Below are 19,466 nucleotides of genomic sequence, written 5' to 3'. Positions count from 1 at the left end.
AGAATAAGGGGCCGTCCATTTAAAACTGAGATGAGGAGGAATTTCTTCTCTGAGGGTTGTAAATCTGTGCAATTCGCTGCCTCAGAAAGCTGTGGAAGCTGGGACATTGAATAAATTTAAGACAGAAATAGACAGTTTCTTAATCGATAAGGCAATAAGGGGTTATGGGGAGCGGGCAGGGAAGTGGAGCTGAGTCCATGATCGGATCAACCACGATCGTATTAAATGGCGGAGCAGGCTCGAGGGGCTGTATGGCCTATTCCTGATGTTCCTATGGTAGAGTGAGGGATATGCCGCGCCATGAGGTTACAGATTGTGGTAGAATACAATTCTGCTGCTGCTGATGGCCCACAGCGCCTCATGGATGCTCAGTTTTGAGCTGCTAGATCTGTTCTGAATCTATCCCATTTAGCACGGTGGTAGTGTCAGTTTTGGTCTCCTAACTTGAGGAAGGACATTCTTGCTATTGAGGGAGTGCAGCGAAGGTTCACCAGACTGATTCCCGGGATGGTGGGACTGACCTATCAAGAAAGACTGGATCAACTGGACTTGTATTCACTGGAGTTCAGAAGAATGAGAGGGGACCTCATAGAAACGTTTAAAATTCTGACGGGTTTAGACAGATTAGATGCAGGAAGAATGTTCCCAATGTTGGGGAAGTCCAGAACCAGGGGTCACAGTCTCAGGATAAGGGGTAAGCCATTTAGGACCGAGATGAGGAGAAACTTCTTCACCCAGAGAGTGGTGAACCTGTGGAATTCTCTACCACAGAAAGTAGTTGAGGCCAATTCACTAAATATATTCAAAAGGGAGTTAGATGAAGTCCTTACTACTAGGGGGATCAAGGGGTATGGCGAGAAAGCAGGAATGGGGTACTGAAGTTTCATGTTCAGCCATGAACTCATTGAATGGCGGTGCAGGCTAGAAGGGCTGAATGGCCTGCTCCTGCACCTAGTTTCTATGTTTCTATGTTTCTAACACGATGGAAGGTGCCCTCAGTGTGAAGATGGGATTTTGTCTCCACAATGACTGTGCGGTGGTCACTGCTACCAATGCTGTCATGAACAGATGCATCTGTGACAGGTAGATTGGTGAGGACGAAGTCAAGATGTTTTTTCCCTCGTGTTGGTTCTCTCACCACCTGCCGCAGGCCCAGTCTGGCAGCTATGTCCTCCAGGACTCGGCCAGCTCGGTCAGTAGTGGTGCTACCGAACCACTCTTGGTGATGGACATTGAAGTCCCCCACCCAGAGTACATTCTGTGCCCTTGCTACCCTCAGTGCTTCTTCCAAGTGGTGTTCGACATGGAGGATACTGGTTCATCAGCTGAGGGAGGGCGGTAGGTGGTAATCAGCAGGAGCTTTCCTTGGCCATACTTGACCTGAAGCTATGAGACTTAATGGGGTCCAGAGTCAATGTTGAGGACTCCCAGGGCCATTCCCTCCCGACTGTATACCATTGTGATGCCACCCCTGGTGGGTCTGTCCTGCCGGTGGGACAGGACATACCCAGGGATGGTGATGGAGGAGTCTGAGACATTGGCTGAAAGGTATAATTCTGTGAGTATGACTATGTCAGGCTGTTGCTTGACTAGTCTGTGGGACAGTTCTCCCAAATTTGGCACGGGTCCTCAGATGTTGGTGAGGAGAACTTTGCCGGGTCGATTGGGCTGGGTGTGTCGTTGTCGTGTCTGTAGCCAGTGCTGAGGTCGATCCGGTTTTATTATTCTTGTTTCCTGTAGCTGTTCGTTACAGCTGAGTGTCTCGCTGGGCAGTTAAGTGAATCACATTGCTGTGGGTCTGGAGTCACATATAGGCCAGACCGGGTAAGGGTGGCAGATTTTCTTCCCCAAAGGACATCAGTGAACCAGATGGGTTTTTACCACAATCTGATAGTTTCATGGTCACCATTACTGCTACTGGCTTTTTATTCCAGATTTTTATTTAATTAACTGTATTTAAATTCCCCAGCTGCCGTGGTGGGATTTGAACTCGAGTCTCTGTATTATCAGTCCAGTTGCATAACCACTATGCTACTGTTCCCTCAATAGCTCACCTATGTCAGTGGAAAGACAAAGATCTTTGAATTTCAACAAATTCTGCAATTAGTCATTAAAATTTCAACCTTTTGTCACATGGGAATTGCTGAGCAATTAAAAAGGTATGTTTGGAAAGTAATGGTGTGGGTTTTAATTTGCATTCTGTAAGTAGGATGATCCTTGAGGAGGGCTGCTCTGAAAAGTTGCTTCCCGCTCTTTCAACAAACTGAGTAAAGGCTGAATGACAAATCAGAACTGACATTCACTCTCCTTTCAATCCCCCCAGGTCTGTTTGCAATTTGGACAGACAGTATGCATTATGCGTCCTTTATTTGTTTAAATTTCGTCTGTAATAAAAATCCCTTTAACAGCAAAGTCTAAATCCTGGTGAAAATAGAAACAGTTGAGACCTGACTATGTTCTTTTAAAGAACAAAACAAATTCAACAAGACTTGGGGCGATAGATACACCACGGAACAAGTGCACTCCAACTGTGTTATGTCCAGACCATCCATGGCAAAATTATTTCATTCCAGGACCCACGTCATGCTGCCATATACATTCTCATTGCAAGCCTGGTGTCCTTACTGCTAAATAACTAACCTGGTCTTCAATTTGTTTGCAGGGGAACACCTGCGGATATGCACGCAAGGTTATACGTGCTGCACCTCCGAAATGGAGGACAAGCTGAGCCAGCAAAGCAAATTGGAGTTTGAAAACATGGTGGCAGAAACCAGTCACTTTCTGCGCACAACCTTTGTTTCCAGACACAAGAAGTTTGATGGTGAGTGCATTGGCTAATGTTCACAGTTTCTCTTTCCCATGTGCTTTGGTGTTTGAAGGCTGCTGCACGCTTCAGAGATTCTTGCTCTTGTGTGTGTGTGTTGGATGGGATTTAGTAACGCCTGAATCTAAGCTGCTGTTTTTTATAACTCAGCTTTGTTATCCAATAATATTACTTGATTCCAGACCACAAGGTTGTATCTAGCTGACATTCTTGTTAAGGACTTTCTTTTGCTCACCTTTATGATGGGACTCGGCTCAGTGTTCGGAACAATATACCTCACAAAGCCATTGCTCTCATTGTGGGAAAAATGTTTCTCTGCCTTTTCAAAAAGGACAGTAATAGTTGTCAGTGAATCAGCAGACATTAATCCAATTGAAAGGTTTCGGTGATGTCATAAACTCCAAGAAAGAAACACAATCTCTGTGCTGAACTGGATTATTATCTGTAATCCACTGCCAGATATATTGGGACTCTGTGCGCAAGTGCGCCAGTCGGCCGGCCGTCTTGCATCTCTCCTGCTTTTTGTTTCCATAAAATCAAGTTATGATTCAAATGGTTGACTCAAGTTATACTGTGGCTGTGGGCTGCTCTTTGGCCAGGAATAGCAGAGTACTGTGCAAGTGTGCTTATAAATACGCGCTTCCATACATGTACAGAACTTTTCTCACCAGGATCCAAATGCCAGTAAGATTTGAATTTAATAGAGTTATTGGGATAGTCAGATCTTTGTTGATGTTGACATGATTAAACATGAAGTTTAAAAAGTTACTAAGGCCATCCGTTGGATTGCAGCTGGAACAAAGCCAAAAAAATGGAGACCACTTTCTTGAGTTGACCTCACACCCCTTACCTAAATTTGATTTGAGTGCAGTAGAAATGTACTCATGTATTTTGTATGCAAAAATGAAAGATTAATGGCATGTAAATTCTAGGGTCACAGTTCTGCTGTAATGTGATATACAACCACTTGGGCTGTGAACAGGTGAAGGAATAGTGCAGGTGTGATGCTAACCCATCTGACGGTGCTAAGAATCGATGCAATGTTCTGACACAAGTGTCTTTAAGCATGTCGATAACGGTCTTTCTTGCTGATGTAAAGTAGCCAACACATGGTGCAGCTGAAATCTCTTTATTCTTTTCTGAAGGGGCTTGTTTTGTCTTGCTTTGCGAAGGTGATGGGAGCGGAGATAGATGTATGTTGTAAGTTCTGAGATGGAAAATGCGTAATGTCTCTAACAGACAGCCCATATCTGCATGTCACATTCATTGATGGACCCATAACGCAGTGCTTGACTGGAGAATACTCAGTTCCTGTGTCCACTCAAACACCCCGAAATTCCCCGATTTTGCCACTGGGTTTTTGGTCTATTTCACCTTTTTTGTTGAAAACCCGGTCGGTGGAAAATTCGGAGACGTTTAGTGGCGGCGTTTTTCAAATACCGCTGGAGAGAGGAGTGCCGTCGTGCAAGACTCGAAATATCGCTTTCGCCAAAAATTTGGCACTGAGCGCACCCGTATTCTGCGTTCAGAATACCGACCGGGAAAATCAGCATTGCAGCCATAAGAACAAAGAACATAAGAAATAGGAGCAGGAGTCGGCCATACGGCCCCTCGAGCCTGCTCCGCCATTTAATACCATCATGGACTCAGGTCTCTGCCCGCTCCCCATAACCCCTTATCCCCTTATCGGTTCGAAACTGTCTATCTCTGTCTTAAATTTATTCAATGTCCCAGCGTCCACAGCTCTCCGAGGCAGCAAATTCCACAGATCCACAACCCTCTGTGAAGAAATTTCTCCTCATCTCAGTTTTAAATGGGCAGCTCCTTATTCTGTGCCCTCTAGTTCTAGTTTCCCCTATCAGTGGAAACATCCTCTCTGCATTCACCTTGTAGAGCCCCCTCATAATGTTATACGTTTCGATAAGATCACCTCTCATTCTACTGAACTCCAATGTGTATAGGCCCAGCCTATCTTCATAAGTCAACCCCCTCATCTCCGGAATCAACCTAGTGAACCTTCTCTGAACAGCCTCTAGTGCAAGTATATTCTTCCTTAAATACAGAGACCAAAACTGTACGCAGTACTCGAGGTGTGGTCTCACCAATACCCTGTACAGTTGTAGCAGGACTTCTCTGCTTTTATACTCTATCCCCCTTTGCAATAAAGGCCAACATTTGCCTTCCTGATTACTTGCTGTACCTGCATACTAACTTTTTGTGTTTCATGCACAAGGACCCCCAGGTCCCTCTGTACTGTAGCACTTTGCAATTTTTCTCCATTTAAATTATAATTTGCTCTGCTGTTTTTTTTCTGCCAAAGTAGATAATCTCACATTTTCCCACATTATACTCCATCTGCCAAATGTTTGTTCACTCGCATCATCAGCAAACTTGGCTGCATTACATTCAGTGTCTTCATCCAAGTCATGAATATAGATTGTAAATACTTGCGGACCCAGCACCGATCCCTGCGGAACCCCACTAGTCACTGCCAACCAGAAAATAACCCATTTATTCCGACTCTCTGTTTTCTGTTTGTTAACCAATCCTTTATCCATGCTAATATATTACCCCCAACCCCGTGAACTTTTATCTTGTGCAGTAACCTTTTCTGTGGCACCTTATCGAATGCCTTCTGGAAATCCAAATACACCACATCCACTGGTTCCCCCTTATCCACCCTGCTTGTTACATCCTCAAAGAACTCCAGCAAATTTGTCAAACATGATTTCCCTTTCATAAAACCATGCTGACTCTGCTTAATTGAATTTTGCTTTTCCAAATGTCCTGCTATTGCTTCCTTAATAATGGACTCCGGCATTTTCCCAACGACAGATGTTAGGCTAACTGGTCTATAGTTTCCTGCTTTCTGTCTGCCTCCTTTTTTAAATAGGGACGTTACATTTGCGGTTTTCCAATCCACTGGGAACTCCCCAGACTCCAGGGAATGTTGGTAGATTACAACCAATGCATCCACGATCTCTGCAGCCACTTCTTTTAGGACCCTTGGATGTAAGCCATTAGGTCCAGGGGACTTCTCCGACTTTAGTCCCATTATATTACCGAGTACTGGTTCATTAGTGATAGTGATTGTATTAAGTTCCTCCCTCCCTATAGCCCCTTGATTATCCACTATTGGGATGTTTTTAGTGTCTTCTACCGTGAAAACCAATAAAAAATATTTATTCAATGTCTCTGCCATTTCCCTGTTCTCCATTATTAATTGCCCAGTCTCATTCTCCAGGAGACCAACATTGACTTTAGCCACTCTTTGCCTTTGTATGTACCTGTAGAAACTCTTACTGTCCTCTCTCAGTACGCTCGCACTCACCACCTTGCTTCTGTGGCTCCCGGCTATGTGGGAAATGCTGGTCTCCACACTCACCGAATTCCGCCCCCCCCACCTCGTGCCCCCAAAACTTGCCTGAGCCCCTATCCCCCAACTGTTAGTCCCCTGCTTTCCTGCAACCTCCAATCCTCTAATTCACCATTTGTTCCCATTCCCCAATCGACTTTTTTCCCCTGAGCTCCCATTCCCCAGTCTCTCTCTCTCTCTCTCCCCCCCGATCCCCCTTTCATAGAAACATAGAAAATAGGTGCAGGAGTAGGCCATTCAGCCCTTCGAGCCTGCACCGCCATTCAATGAGTTCATGGCTGAACATGCACGCCATTCCTGCTTTCTCACCATACCCTTTGATCCCCCGAGTAGTAAGGACTACATCTAACTCCCTTTTGAATATATTTAGTGAATTGACCTCAACTACTTTCTGTGGTAGAGAATTCCACAGGTTCACCACTCTCTGGGTGAAGAAGTTTCTCCTCATCTCGGTCCTAAATGGCTTACCCCTTATCCTCAGACTGTGACCCCTGGTTCTGGACTTCCCCAACATTGGGAACATTCTTCCTGCATCTAACCTGTCTAAACCCGTCAGAATTTTAAACGTTTCTATGAGGTCCCCTCTCATTCTTCTGAACTCCAGTGAATACAAGCCCAGTTGATCCAGTCTTTCTTGATAGGTCAGTCCCACCATCCCGGGAATCAGTCTGGTGAACCTTCGCTGCACTCCCTCAATAGCAAGAATGTCCTTCCTCAAGTTAGGAGACCAAAACTGTACAGGTGTGGCCTCACCAAGGCCCTGTACAACTGTAGCAACACCTCCCTGCCCCTGTACTCAAATCCCAGTCTCTCTCTCTCTCTCTCCTCCCCGATCCCCCTTTCCCCAGTGTCTCTCTCTCTCTCTCTCTCCCCCCCCCGATCCCCCTTTCCCCAGTGTCTCTCTCTCTCTCTCTCTCTCTCTCTCTCTCTCCCCGATCCCCCTTTCACCAGTCTCTCTCTCTCTCTCTCCTCCCCGATCCCCCTTTCCCCAGTGTCTCTCTCTCTCTCTCTCTCTCTCTCTCTCTCTTCCCCCCCGATCCCCCTTTCCCCAGTCTCTCTCTCTCTCTCTCTCTCTCTCTCTCTCTCTCCCTCCCCCCCGATCCCCCTTTCCCCAGTCTCTCTCTCTCTCTCTCTCTCTTCCCCCCCGATCCCCCTTTCCCCAGTGTCTGTCTGTCTCTCTCTCTCTCTCTCTCTCTCTCTCTCTCTCTCTCCCCCCGATCCCATATTCCCAAGTGTCTCTCTCTCTCTCGCTCCCCTCGATCCCGCAGTCTCTCTCTCTCTCTCTCTCTCTCTTCCCCCCGATCCCCTATTCCCCAGTCTCTGTCTCTCTCTCTCTCTCCCCCCCGATCCCCCATTCCCCAGTCTCTCTCTCTCTCTCTCTCTCTCTCTCACCCCCCCGATCCTCCTTTCCCCAGTCTTCATCTCTCTCCCTGGCCCCATCTCTCACCCCAAACCTAATCTTCCCATTCTCCAGCCTTCTGATTTCAAGCCCCGTGATTTCAGAGCCCGCACGAGTTCAGAGACTCCCTGAATGAATACCATTGATTCCCGAGCCCTGACTCTCCAGCCCTCTGCTGTCTGCACGCCATTCTGTCACTGCTCTGTGCAGCGATGGTCGGGTGAGGTAGCAGCAGCAGGTGATGTCATGGAGTGGGGAGGGGCACACCACCGCAGGTCCACCTGCGGTTTGAACGAAGGCTGGTTGGGGGGCAGGCGCCTAGGGTCAATTACTTACATGTGTTAATGAGGTTGGGTGCCTCAAATTGTAGCAGCCGGTTTGATTTAACGGCTGTGTGCCAAGTTTCCCAGGGCTCGGGAAACCCGTCAGCTGAAAGACGAGAGAAAGGTGGGATCCAGCTTTTCCACAGCGGCTTGTTGGCCTGGAGAAACCACAGTGCACCTCCCTGGCCCCCCCAAGCTAACCTGTTTCCCCTCCTTAAAATCGGCCTTCCTCCTCGGGATCACTTCAACCAACCCTCCCCGCGATCTCCCCTCCCCCTCTCCGCGATCTCCCCTCCCCCCGACCCGCAATCTCCCCTCCCCCTCCCCGCGATCTCCCCTCCCCCTCCCCGCGATCTCCCCACCCCCTCCCCGCGATCTCCCCACCCCCTCCCCGCGATCTCCCCACCCCCTCCCCGCGATCTCCCCTCCCCCCGACCTGCAATCTCCCCACCCCCTCCCCGCGATCTCCCCACCCCCTCCCCGCAATCTCCCCTCCCCCTCCCCGCAATCTCCCCTCCTCCTCCCACCGACCTGCAATCTCCCCTCCCCGTGATCTCCCCTCCCCGTGATCTCCCCTCCCCGTGATCTCCCCTCCCCGCGATCTCCCCTCCCCGCGATCTCCCCTCCCCCTCCCCGCAATCTCCCCTCCCCCCGACCTGCAATCTCCCCTCCTCCCCTCCCCGCGATCTCCCCTCCCCGCGATCTCCCCTCCCCCTCCCCGCGATCTCCCCTCCCCCCAACCTGCCCCAATCTGTGATCCCCCCGCTGACCAGCGATTTCAATCTCCCGCCCCCCCGCTCCCCATCCTGACCCACTCCATCTACACGTATCACAAAAGACAAAATGACTTCAAAATGATGTCTCAACGGATTTCCTTGGGCTGCAAAAAGTAGAAAAGAAAACTTATTAAAATGTAATTTTCCATTGAAAGCCGAGTAAGTGTTAGAAATCGAGTGACATGTTGACCAGGCTGATAGCACGGAAGGTAAGACACTGTGGGCTAGGAGCTCACGGTAAGCTTGTCACTTGGGAGTTTTCTGATTGTTGGTGCTTTTAGAGATACTTGTCAAATCATGTGACAAGTCACAATATGTGCTCTATATTCAAGCAGCTTTCACTGATGAACCTTTACAGAAATTATGCAATTGAATATCTTGTAGTGGGCATTCAGTTCACCATCGTGTATAAGAATAGTCACTGACAATCCCACCCTCCTGGCACAACACAGTGCCTCTGCACCATCTATGATGACAGAAATTTTGAAAATGGTAAAGTGGCACATGTAACAATATTTCCTTTCATGCTTTACTGAAAGGTGCTTATTGCTCGAGCTGTAACCTTGAGTTTTCATCATTAACGCACTAGAGACTATTGAGACACTGGTATAGGTGCAGCGTCGAGAGTCCAGAATCTTCTAGAATCCGGACTTGGGACTGATCGGTGGCAGGGTCGTCCGGAATCTGTAAAATGTTCCGGAATCTGGACCCGCCGACCTCGGGGCCTCCTCGCCGGCCCACCCGACGACCTCCTCTGCCGGGCCCCGCCTGAACACCTCCTCCGAAGGGCCCCGCCCGCCCGCCGCCCTCCTTGGTGGGGCCGAACAGTCCAAACAGTTCTCCGGCGGAAATCCCCCCGCCGCCCACACCTCGCCCTTTCTGACTTTCCGAAATCCGGCAATATCCGAACCTGGGCTTGGGTGTTTCTGGATTTGTGACGTAAGAAAACAAATCGAAAGTCCGGAAGGATCCAGAATCCGGCACGGCCTCGGTTCCGAGGATTGGGGATTTTAGGCGCGGCACCTGTAACTGCCTGAGGATTGAGGCCAGGACCGAGACCAAGCCTGTATAGCAGTGTAGCGTGTTAATGCTGTTCTCCATCACTGTTGACCAGCAAATGTTGCTGGGACCTTACAAACCTCTTCGCAAGAGAAAGTTGTCATCAAGTGGTTGTGACAGCGTGCAGCTTTGTAAGATAAATCAAGAGGTTTTGTGGTTGGGGGAAAAGCTAACGGAAGAAGAAATGGGAGTTTCCGGACCACAAGTGTCGATTTGCTGCCAGTGATTCCTTGTTACGGCTGTTAGTGGCTTTGCTACTCTGTCAAACTTTCACAACTTTAATTGGTGGGGTGGGGGGGGCGTGGAGAAAGTGATTTTATGGACGTTTTAATACAAAGGCCCTTGAATTATGCTGTAAGATACTAGTGTACCAATGCTTAACACAGTCGCCTCAATCCTCACTCTTCCTTGTTTTATAGGAAGTAACAACCTGTTTGAAGTTAATGGGTAATCATCTCGGCAAAAGGAGTTGAGGGCAGAGATGGCCAATTGAAGTGTTAGTACGTTATTGAAACGTATAAGATTCTGAGGGAGCTTGACATGGTAGATGCAGAGAGGATGTTTCCCCTCGTGGGGGGAAGCTAGAACGAGGGGACATAGTTTCAGAATAAGGGGCCGCCCATTTAAAACTGAGATGAGGAGGAATTTCTTCTCAAAGGGTTGTAAATCTGTGGAATTCTCTACCCCAGAGAGCTGTGGAGGCTGGGTCATTGAATATATTTAAGGTGGAGATAAGACAGAATTTTGAACAATAAGGGAGTGAAGGGTTATGGGGAACAGGTGGGGAAGTGGAGCTGAGTCCATGATCAGATCAGCCATGATCTTATTGAATGGCGGAGCAGGCTCGAGGGGCGAAATGGCCGACTCCTGCTCCTATTATGTTCTTATGTACGATGGTGTCCTCTAGCTCAATTTCAGAGACAAAAATTTAAATTTGTTGTGTTAAAGAGAAACTCTAGAATAAACCAACTTTCGTTCAGTAGTTGGCAGACAATATGATGCAAAATGACACTTAAACTTGTTTTCAATTCATTTTACATTTTACCATTTAACAGCCATCTCTTGCAGTGGGATGCACCCATGCCCCCAGTTTGTATGCTCATTAGCACTTGGAAATCACAGAGTGGCCTGTAATGACTCAAGAGTCTGGTTACTGTAAACTCAGTCAGGTGCAACCTGATCCATCTTCATTTCAGCCCGAGAGTGCCAGTGTGACAAAGACACCCAGCTTATATACAGGTGACCAAGCACACACGCCACATGCATACAGCCCGATGACCTCCGACCGCGGCGCCCTCTGGTGTCTGGTGACCTCCAAGCATCAATACATAACTACATCCCCTCTTTTAAAATCTTAACAACAGCCTTTTTACAAATTAAGACGGGCTGGGGCTTTCCTCTCACGAGTTGATCGTCTCAGTTCAACTTTGGCTCTGGGTGAGCGTTCTGAGTCCGTTGAGACTGAGGGCTGAGTAGCCGATCTGATGGAAGTGGCCATGACCACATCAGAGACTGAAGGTTCAGAGTCAGTAATGTCAGCAGAGTCCTCTGATGAGTGAACAATGGTTGGTTGGTCACTGACTGTATCTTCCTCACTCGGTTCTAGTTCATCCGTGTGCCGCAGTTTAACCTGGTCAAGGTGTTTCCTGCATGTTTGCCCATTCTTGAGCACGACAATAAACACTCTGTTACCCTCCTTGGCTGTAACAGTGCTGGCGATCTACTTTGGACCTTGGCCATAGTTCAGTACATAAACCAGATTGTTGACCGAGATGTCACGTGATACGGCAACATGATCATGACACCATTGCTGACTTTGACGTCTGTTTTCAACATGATCATTTAAATCAGGATGAACAAGAGAAAGCCTGGTCTTCAGATTTCTCCATCAGTAGTTCAGCAGGAGGAACCCCAGTAAGCCTATGAGGTCTTGACCTGTAACTGAGCAATATACATGACAACCATCTCTGCAGTGAGCCCTGAGTTATACATTTCATACTTTGCTTGATTGTTTGAACGGCACGCTCTGCTTGACCATTAGAAGCAGGCTTGAATGGAGCTGATCTCACATGTCTGATGCCATTGAGTTTTATGAACTCCTGGAACTCAAGACTTGTGAAGCAAGATCCGATGTCGCTCACAACAATGACAGGCAAACCATGAGTAACAAACATGATACAAAGGCTCCCAATTGTAGCTGTAGATGTGCTGGATGACATAATAACACTCTATCCACTTAGAATATGCATCTACTATGACAAAAAACATCATTGCTAGGAACGGGCCCCCAAAATCAATGTGGATCCTGGACCATGGTTTGGATGGCCACGACCAAAGACTCAGCGGAGATTCTGCTGGTAATTTACTTAACTGCATGCAAGTGTTGCACTGATGCACACATGATTCCAGATTAGAGTCAATTCCAGACCACCAGATGTGAGACCTAGCAATGGACTTCATCATGACAATACCAGGATGAGTGCTATGAAGTTCACGTACAAATTTTTCTCGACCTTTCTTAGACATGATTACAGTAAACAGTCTGACTGAATGGACAGCTCATCCTTGCGACAGTTGTAAGGTTTGGTCTCCTCACGCATCTCCATAGGTATGGCCGACAAATCACTGAGTACACACCGTTTCACAACCAATAAAATAGGGTCATGGCTGGTCCAGATCCTAACTTGTTGAGCAGTGACAGGAGTTCCTTCACACTCAAAAGCATCCATTACTAACAGTAGATCTGCAGGTTGAGGCGTCTCCATCTCAGTTGTGGGTAAGGGCAGACGACTCAGTGCATCGGCACAATTCTCAGTACCAGGTCTATGACGGATGACGTAATCATAGGCAGACAATGTCAGCGCCCACCTTTGAATGCGGGACGATGCATTGGTATTAATACATTTGTTTTCCGCAAACAATGAAATGAGTGCCTTGTGATCCGATCCTAGTTCAAAACGAAGACCAAACAGGTACTGGTGCATTTTTTTTACCCCGTATACACAGGCCAAAGCTTCTTTCTCTACCATACAGAAAGCTCTTTCCGCCTTAGACAGACTTCTTGAAGCATACACAACAGGTTGTAGCTTGCCCGATTCATTTCCTTGTTGGAGTACGCAGCCAACCCCATATGATGAAGTATCATAGGCCAATACAAGATGCTTACATGGATCATAATGAACAAGCAACTTCTTTGAACATAGCAGATTCTTGGCTATCTCAAAGGCTCTATCTTGAGACGCACCCCAAACCCAGTTGTTGCCTTTTCTTAGTAACACATGCAGTGGCTCGAGTAAAGTGCTCAATCTGAGTAAGAAATGACCAAAGTAGTTGAGTAGCCCAAGGAACGAACGCAGCTCCGTCACGTTCTGAGTCCTGGGTGCATTTTTGATGGCCTCGGTTTTTGAATCAGTGGGCCTGATACCATCAGCAGCAATCTTCCTCCCGAGGAATTCGACTTCAGGTGCCATGAATACACACTTCGAGCATTTCAGCCTGAGTCCCACTTGTCCAGATGCTGTAGGACTTCTTCAAGATTGTTCAGATGTTCAGCAGTGTCGCGACCTGTGACCAGAATGTCATCTTGAAACACGATAGTTCTAGGAACGGACTTCAGTAAACTCTCCATATTCCTCTGAAATATGGCTGCAGCCGAACAAATTTCAAAAGGACACCTGTTATAGACGATCAGTCCTTTATGGGTGTTGATGCAGGTGAGTTTCTTCGAAGTGTCGACAAGCTCCTGGGTTATATAGGCCGATGTCAGATCCAGTTTCGTGAATGACTTTCCACCGCTAGCATGGCGAACAGGTCATCAGCCCTCGGTAACGGATACTGATCCTGTTTCGAAAATTGGTTAATCATAACCTTGTAGTCTCCACAAATCCTGACAGTGCCATCACTCTTCAACACAGGAACAATGGGACTGGCCCACTCGTTAAACTCGACCGGTGATATGATCCTTTCAAGCTGGAGACTGTCAAGCTCAATTTCAACCTTCTCCCTCATCATGTACGGAACAGACCGAGCTTTGTGATAGACAAGCCTTGCATTGGAGTCCAGGTGAATCCACCTTGGCTCCCGTAAAATTACCAATGTCCGGTTCAAGAAGGAAACTTTTTCAATACTTGAGCACACGAAGTATCATCCACGAGGACAACATCTTGACATCATTCCAGTTCAGCTTGATTTTCTCGAGCCAATTCCTACCGAACAGCGTTGGACTATTACCTGGGATGATCCATAATGGTAGCTCGTGAACCACACCGTCACATGACACCTCGATTGCTGCACTGCCGAACACCAGTATGAGTTCCTTAGTGTAAGTATACAACCTGGCATGGACTGGACTCAGCTTCGGTTTCGCAGCCTTAGTGTCCCACAGCTTGTCGGATGTCCTTTGGCTCATTATCGACTGGCTCGCGCCCGTGTCCAGCTCCATAGATACAGGCACGCCATTCAGCTTCACATTAACGACTATCAGCTGGCTCTTGCTCAGGAATGAATACCGTCCATTCACTTCCTCCTCGGGTTGCGTATCCGGGCCAACACTGAACTGGTCCTCATCAACCACGTGGTGAGCTGCACCACGCTTCCTCCATTCTGGATACATCCTATGAAGATGCCCCACTTTCGAACATCCATTGCATGAGTATTGTCTAAGCCAACACTGATGAGGCCGATGATTGTCCCCACAACGCCAACAGGGTGAAATCTGGATCGAACCAGTTGGCGGGCTCTGAGCAGTGGCAGGTTTCACGTAAGCAGCTCTGCCCGAAGACGACGCCGTCTTCTTTACAGTACTTGCCGTGGAACTCCGACTCATCGATGATATCTGCCTCAAATTATCATCCATCGTCATGCATGCCTGGGCAGTCGTGATGGCCTTTTTCAAATCCAATGTCTCTGCAGCCAATAGCTTCCTGAGGATCGCATCATGGCTGATGCCTATCACAAAGACATCACGCAGCATGTCTTCCAGCATGTTCCCAAACTTACACGGCTCAGCAATACGTCGCAGATCGGCGACAAATCCAGACACGTCCTGGCTCTCAGCACGAACATGCGTGTACAAATGGCAGCGTGATATGATGATCCCCTCTTTTGGCTTCAGATGGTTACCTACCAACGTACACAATTCCTCGTACCCTTTTTCCGCCGGACGTACAGTCAAGAGAAGATTCTTCATATGGCTGTAAATTCACGGACCACAAAGGGTGAGGAGAACTGTCCTACACTTAACTGCGTAGGTCTCTGTCTCCATGCCGTTGGCCACAAAATACTGATCCAGGCGGTCGACAAAATCCACCCAATCCTCTCCCTCCACGAATCTCTCCAGGATTCCAAAAGTATCCATTGTGCATGCGAAGGTTCTTAAATTACCTCGTCGCCAATTGTAATGACTCGAGTCTGGTTACTGTAAACTCAGGTGTAACCTGATCCATCTTTATTCCAGCCCAAGAGTGATAGCGTGATAAAGACACCCAGCTTATATACAGGTGGCCAAGCACACATGCCACATGCGTACAGCTCGATGACCTTTATTTTGCTTCGGTCTTCACAGTGGAAGACACAAAAACTATGCCAAAAATTGCTGGTCACGGGAATGTGGGAAGGGAGGACCTTGAAACAATCACTATCACTAGTGGGGTAGTGCTGGACAGGCTAATGGGACTGAAGGTAGACAAGTTCCCTGGTCCTGATGAAATGCATCCCAGGGTATTAAAAGAGATGGCGGAAGTTATAGCAGATGCATTCGTTATAATCTACCAAAATTCTCTGGATTCTGGGAGGTACCAGCGGATTGGAAAGCAGCTAATGTAATGCCTCTGTTTAAAAAAGGGGGCAGGCAAAAGGCAGGTAACTATAGGCTGGTTAGTTTAACATCTGTAGTGGGGAAAATGCTTGAAACTATCATTAAGGAAGAAATAGAGGGACATCTAGATAGGAATAGTGCAATCAAGCAGACGCAGCATGGATTCATGAAAGGGAAATCATGTTTAACTAACTTACTGGAATTCTTTGAGGATATAACGAGCATGGTGGATAGAGGTGTACCGATGGATGTGGTGTATTTAGATTTCCAAAAGGCATTCGATAAAGTGCCACACAAAAGGTTACTGCAGAAGATAGAGGTACGTGGAGTCAGAGGAAATGTATTAGCATGGATAGAGAATTGGCTGGCTAACAGAAAGCAGAGAGTCGGGATAAATGGGTCCTTTTCCGGTTGGAAATCAGTGGTTAGTGGTGTGCCACAGGGATCAGTGCTGGGACCACAACTGTTTACAATATACATAGATGACCTAGAAGAGGGGACAGAGTGTAGTGCAACAAAATTTGCAGATGACACTAAGATTAGTGGGAAAGCGGGTTGTGTAGAGGACTCAGAGAGGCTGCAAAGAGATTTGGATAGGTTAAGCGAATGGGCTAAGGTTTGGCAGATGGAATACAATGTCGGAAAGTGTGAGGTCATCCACCTTGGGGAAAAAAAAACAGTAAAAGGGAATATTATTTGAATGGGGAGAAATTACAACATGCTGCGGTGCAGAGGGACCTGGGTGTCCTTGTGCATGAATCCCAAAAGGTTAGTTTGCAGGTGCAGCAGGTAATCAGAAAGGCGAATGGAATGTTGGCCTTCATTGCGAGAGGGATGGAGTACAAAAGCAGGGAGGTCTTGCTGCAACTGTATAAGGTATTGGTAAGGCCGCACCTGGAGTACTGCATGTAGTTTTAGTCACCTTACTTAAGGAAGGATATACTGGCTTTGGAAGGGGTACAGAGACGATTCACTAGGCTGATTCCAGAAATGAGGGGGTTACCTTATGATGATAGATTGAGTAGACTGGGTCTTTACTCGTTGGCGTTCAGAAGGATGAGGGGTGATCTTATAGAAACATTTAAAATAATGAAAGGGATAGACAAGATAGAGGCAGAGAGGTTGTTTCCATTGGTCGGGGAGACTAGAACTAGGGGGCACAGCCTCAAAATACGGGGGAGCCAATTTAAAACCGAGTTGAGAAGGAATTTCTTCTCCCAGAGGGTTGTGAATCTGTGGAATTCTCTGCCCAAGGAAGCAGTTGAGGCTAGGTTATTGAATGTTTTCAAGTCACAGATAGATAGATTTTTAACCAATAAGGGAATTAAGGGTTACGGGGAGCGGGCGGGTAAGTGGAGCTGAGTCCACGGCCAGATCAGCCATGATCTTACTGAATGGCGGAGCAGGCTCGAGGGGCTAGATGGCCTACTCCTGTTCCTAATTCTTATGTTCTTATGTTCTTACCTCCAACTGTGGCCCTCTGGTGTCTGGTGACCCCCAAGTATTAATACATAACATGGCCCACAGTGAATCCAATTCTATGTCATTTTAGCATCGAGGCAGACCATATAAATGACTGGAGGGAGTGAAATCTAGTTCTGTAATAACACAGGAACATAATGGTAAGATAAAGAAACAGCTAATTCACAGAGCTGCACGTTACTTCAATAGTATTGTATCCTGGCCACCTCAGTGACGGTATTTCCAGACACTTAATGAAATGATAACTTGAGATTTGAACCAACTGCATGTCCTAGTGCTGGGCAGTCGAGATGCTTTGTGTCTATTGGTTGTGTACCCATCCAATGTCCCTTGTAGGCAAGTGGAAGAGGTACATTTCTTGGTCTCCAGAGGTCCAGGGGAGATTTCCCCACTTATCTGCTGATGTCCATGGCAGATTCCAAAATGCTGGAAAATGCACCATAGAGAAGGGTAGCATTTCACCGCTGTAAATATTAATTCTATAGCAATATGTTGCGTTGCCTGATATCGCCTGCCTTTCCTCAGTGTATAGCCAGGGGCCAGTGCGTCAGTGTATGAGTAAGGAAAAAGACAGCACTGTTCCCAGGATGGTCTTAGCCTGGAACTTGGGGAAGCCTCGGGTTTTGATCGTCCCTATTCGCTCTGTGCTCTCTGATGTGTGGTATTTTTAAACCCATGAAATGGCTTTAGGTTGCTGGGCCCTGCTCCCATTCATATCTGCTGCCTTCATTTATCGTCTGCTTTTTTCCTGCAAGCTTAGAATCAGAAGTCAGATCCTGCTTCAGGAAAGCTTGCCGCAGGCACGTGCTACTGATCCATTTGCAAACCTGGAGCTCTCTCCAAGTCTTGCCGTGCTTTTTGCAAAAACGTACTCCAAGCTAAATGGTTGCTGGATGTTTTTAAATGCCTGCAGCCGTGCTGGCTGACCTTTCCCATAAATGCGCTCAACCACAGAGTGAACACTGGGAGCTCACATGATTCAATGAGGAGGCCTGATGTGGGGTGTTGTGCATGTGCAAGGCGTGACTGGCGTGTGCAGGGCGTGACTCTGGCATGTGCAAGGCGTGACTCTGACGTGTGCAGTGTCTGCACTGCAACATTCCCACTGCCTCCATGCCATATTAGTAAAGCATTCATGTTGCATCATTTGCTAAGAAGAAGCTGGTAGTGGGAGAGACAAATGTGAATGAAAGCCAGTTGCCCCTCTGATTTAAAAAGAACCCCAGATATGTCTAAAACCAAAATGTGCAAAATGTGATCGATTTATATACTGGGAAGATTAAGACGAACTTTGGATCGAATCAGGTATGATATTCATCGATTGACTTATTTCTCCTGAATCTTGTAATATATTCCCCCTTTTTTTAAAATCACTTGATGTGTGATTGTTGCGATGTTTTTGAAGGAATGTAATGTGTAATCTTTTCTCCCTGTGGCTCGTGCAGGGGCTTTTGAGTTTGTTTTGTTTTCTAAAGCATTGTGACCGTGGCTATTGAATGAAAGGTGATTGCTTTGGGAAATCGCACGATCAAAATCAGTGATAACATGGAGCAAATGGAGTTAGGTTTACAGTACAGAGTTAGCCCAACTTTGCCCAGTTAATTGCAGCTGTGTGGTGCCAGTGTAATATTTCTGTTTTCTGTAGTCCCTGGGATTTGCAGTATGATTGCTCAGTTTGTGGTAGATCCATTAACACGTACCTGCTGTGGACTGGTGCCCACTGGGAACATGACTGAGGCTTCACTTGATATCGTCCGACATCAGGAGGGATGTGAGTTTGTCTCTCTGTGAGATGGATGTTAGCTGAGGTTCCAGAGGTAAAAGGATACACGTGAAAATAGTCACCTCTAAGTCATTTGTACCCACACTGCCCAGTCCTATCCGTCTATATGATTCAGGGCCAGATCTGCCCCTCGATCAAACAGTAGGCGCATTCACCGATTCAGTGGTTTATTCCCCACCCCATTGGGCCGATATTCAGTTCTTTGGCTTCGGTTTCCGGTGGGGGTTGGGAGCGGGACGGAAGTGCCCTTGGAAAGGGGCGGCTGTCACTTGTGTCGCGCTGATGGGTCACAACATTCCTCCCCCTTCGGTTAGAGGGGAGGGCTGCTGTGAGTGCTGCATATAGGATTTAGTTAGACCCACTGGGCCACCAGGGAGGGTTTCGGCCGGGCCACTTGCCTGGTACTCAAGAGGGGGTGTCAGGCTGTTGGCGGTCCAATCAAACCCGTAGCCACCATTGTCGGGCCGACCTCGGAGTCGGCCGACCATTAAAATTAAATGGCGGCCGCGGCAGTGGTCCCTCCCCTTTAAGGGCAGACGCGCCGGCCAGCCTCGGGCAGCTTCCCGACCCGCGGCAGCGCCGCTCCCGTGGGGCAATTTCCCGCGGGGGTTGGAAAGGGTTCGCCGCCG

General features: G+C 47.6%; 1 protein-coding gene across 1 annotated transcript in view; it reads left to right on the top strand.

Annotated features, from left to right (window-relative positions):
• Positions 1-19,466, top strand: part of gpc6a (glypican 6a) — a 1,137,716-nt gene that overhangs the window by 326,949 nt on the left and 791,301 nt on the right. The window contains exon 2 of the mRNA XM_070891364.1: positions 2,663-2,821. Within this exon, the coding sequence (XP_070747465.1) occupies positions 2,663-2,821 (159 nt within the window). The remainder of the gene's footprint in view (positions 1-2,662; positions 2,822-19,466) is intronic.

The sequence above is a fragment of the Pristiophorus japonicus genome, chromosome 10 (genome assembly GCF_044704955.1).
Source record: "Pristiophorus japonicus isolate sPriJap1 chromosome 10, sPriJap1.hap1, whole genome shotgun sequence".
NCBI lineage: Eukaryota > Metazoa > Chordata > Chondrichthyes > Pristiophoridae > Pristiophorus > Pristiophorus japonicus.
This window is presented reverse-complemented; position numbering and strand designations above follow the sequence as displayed.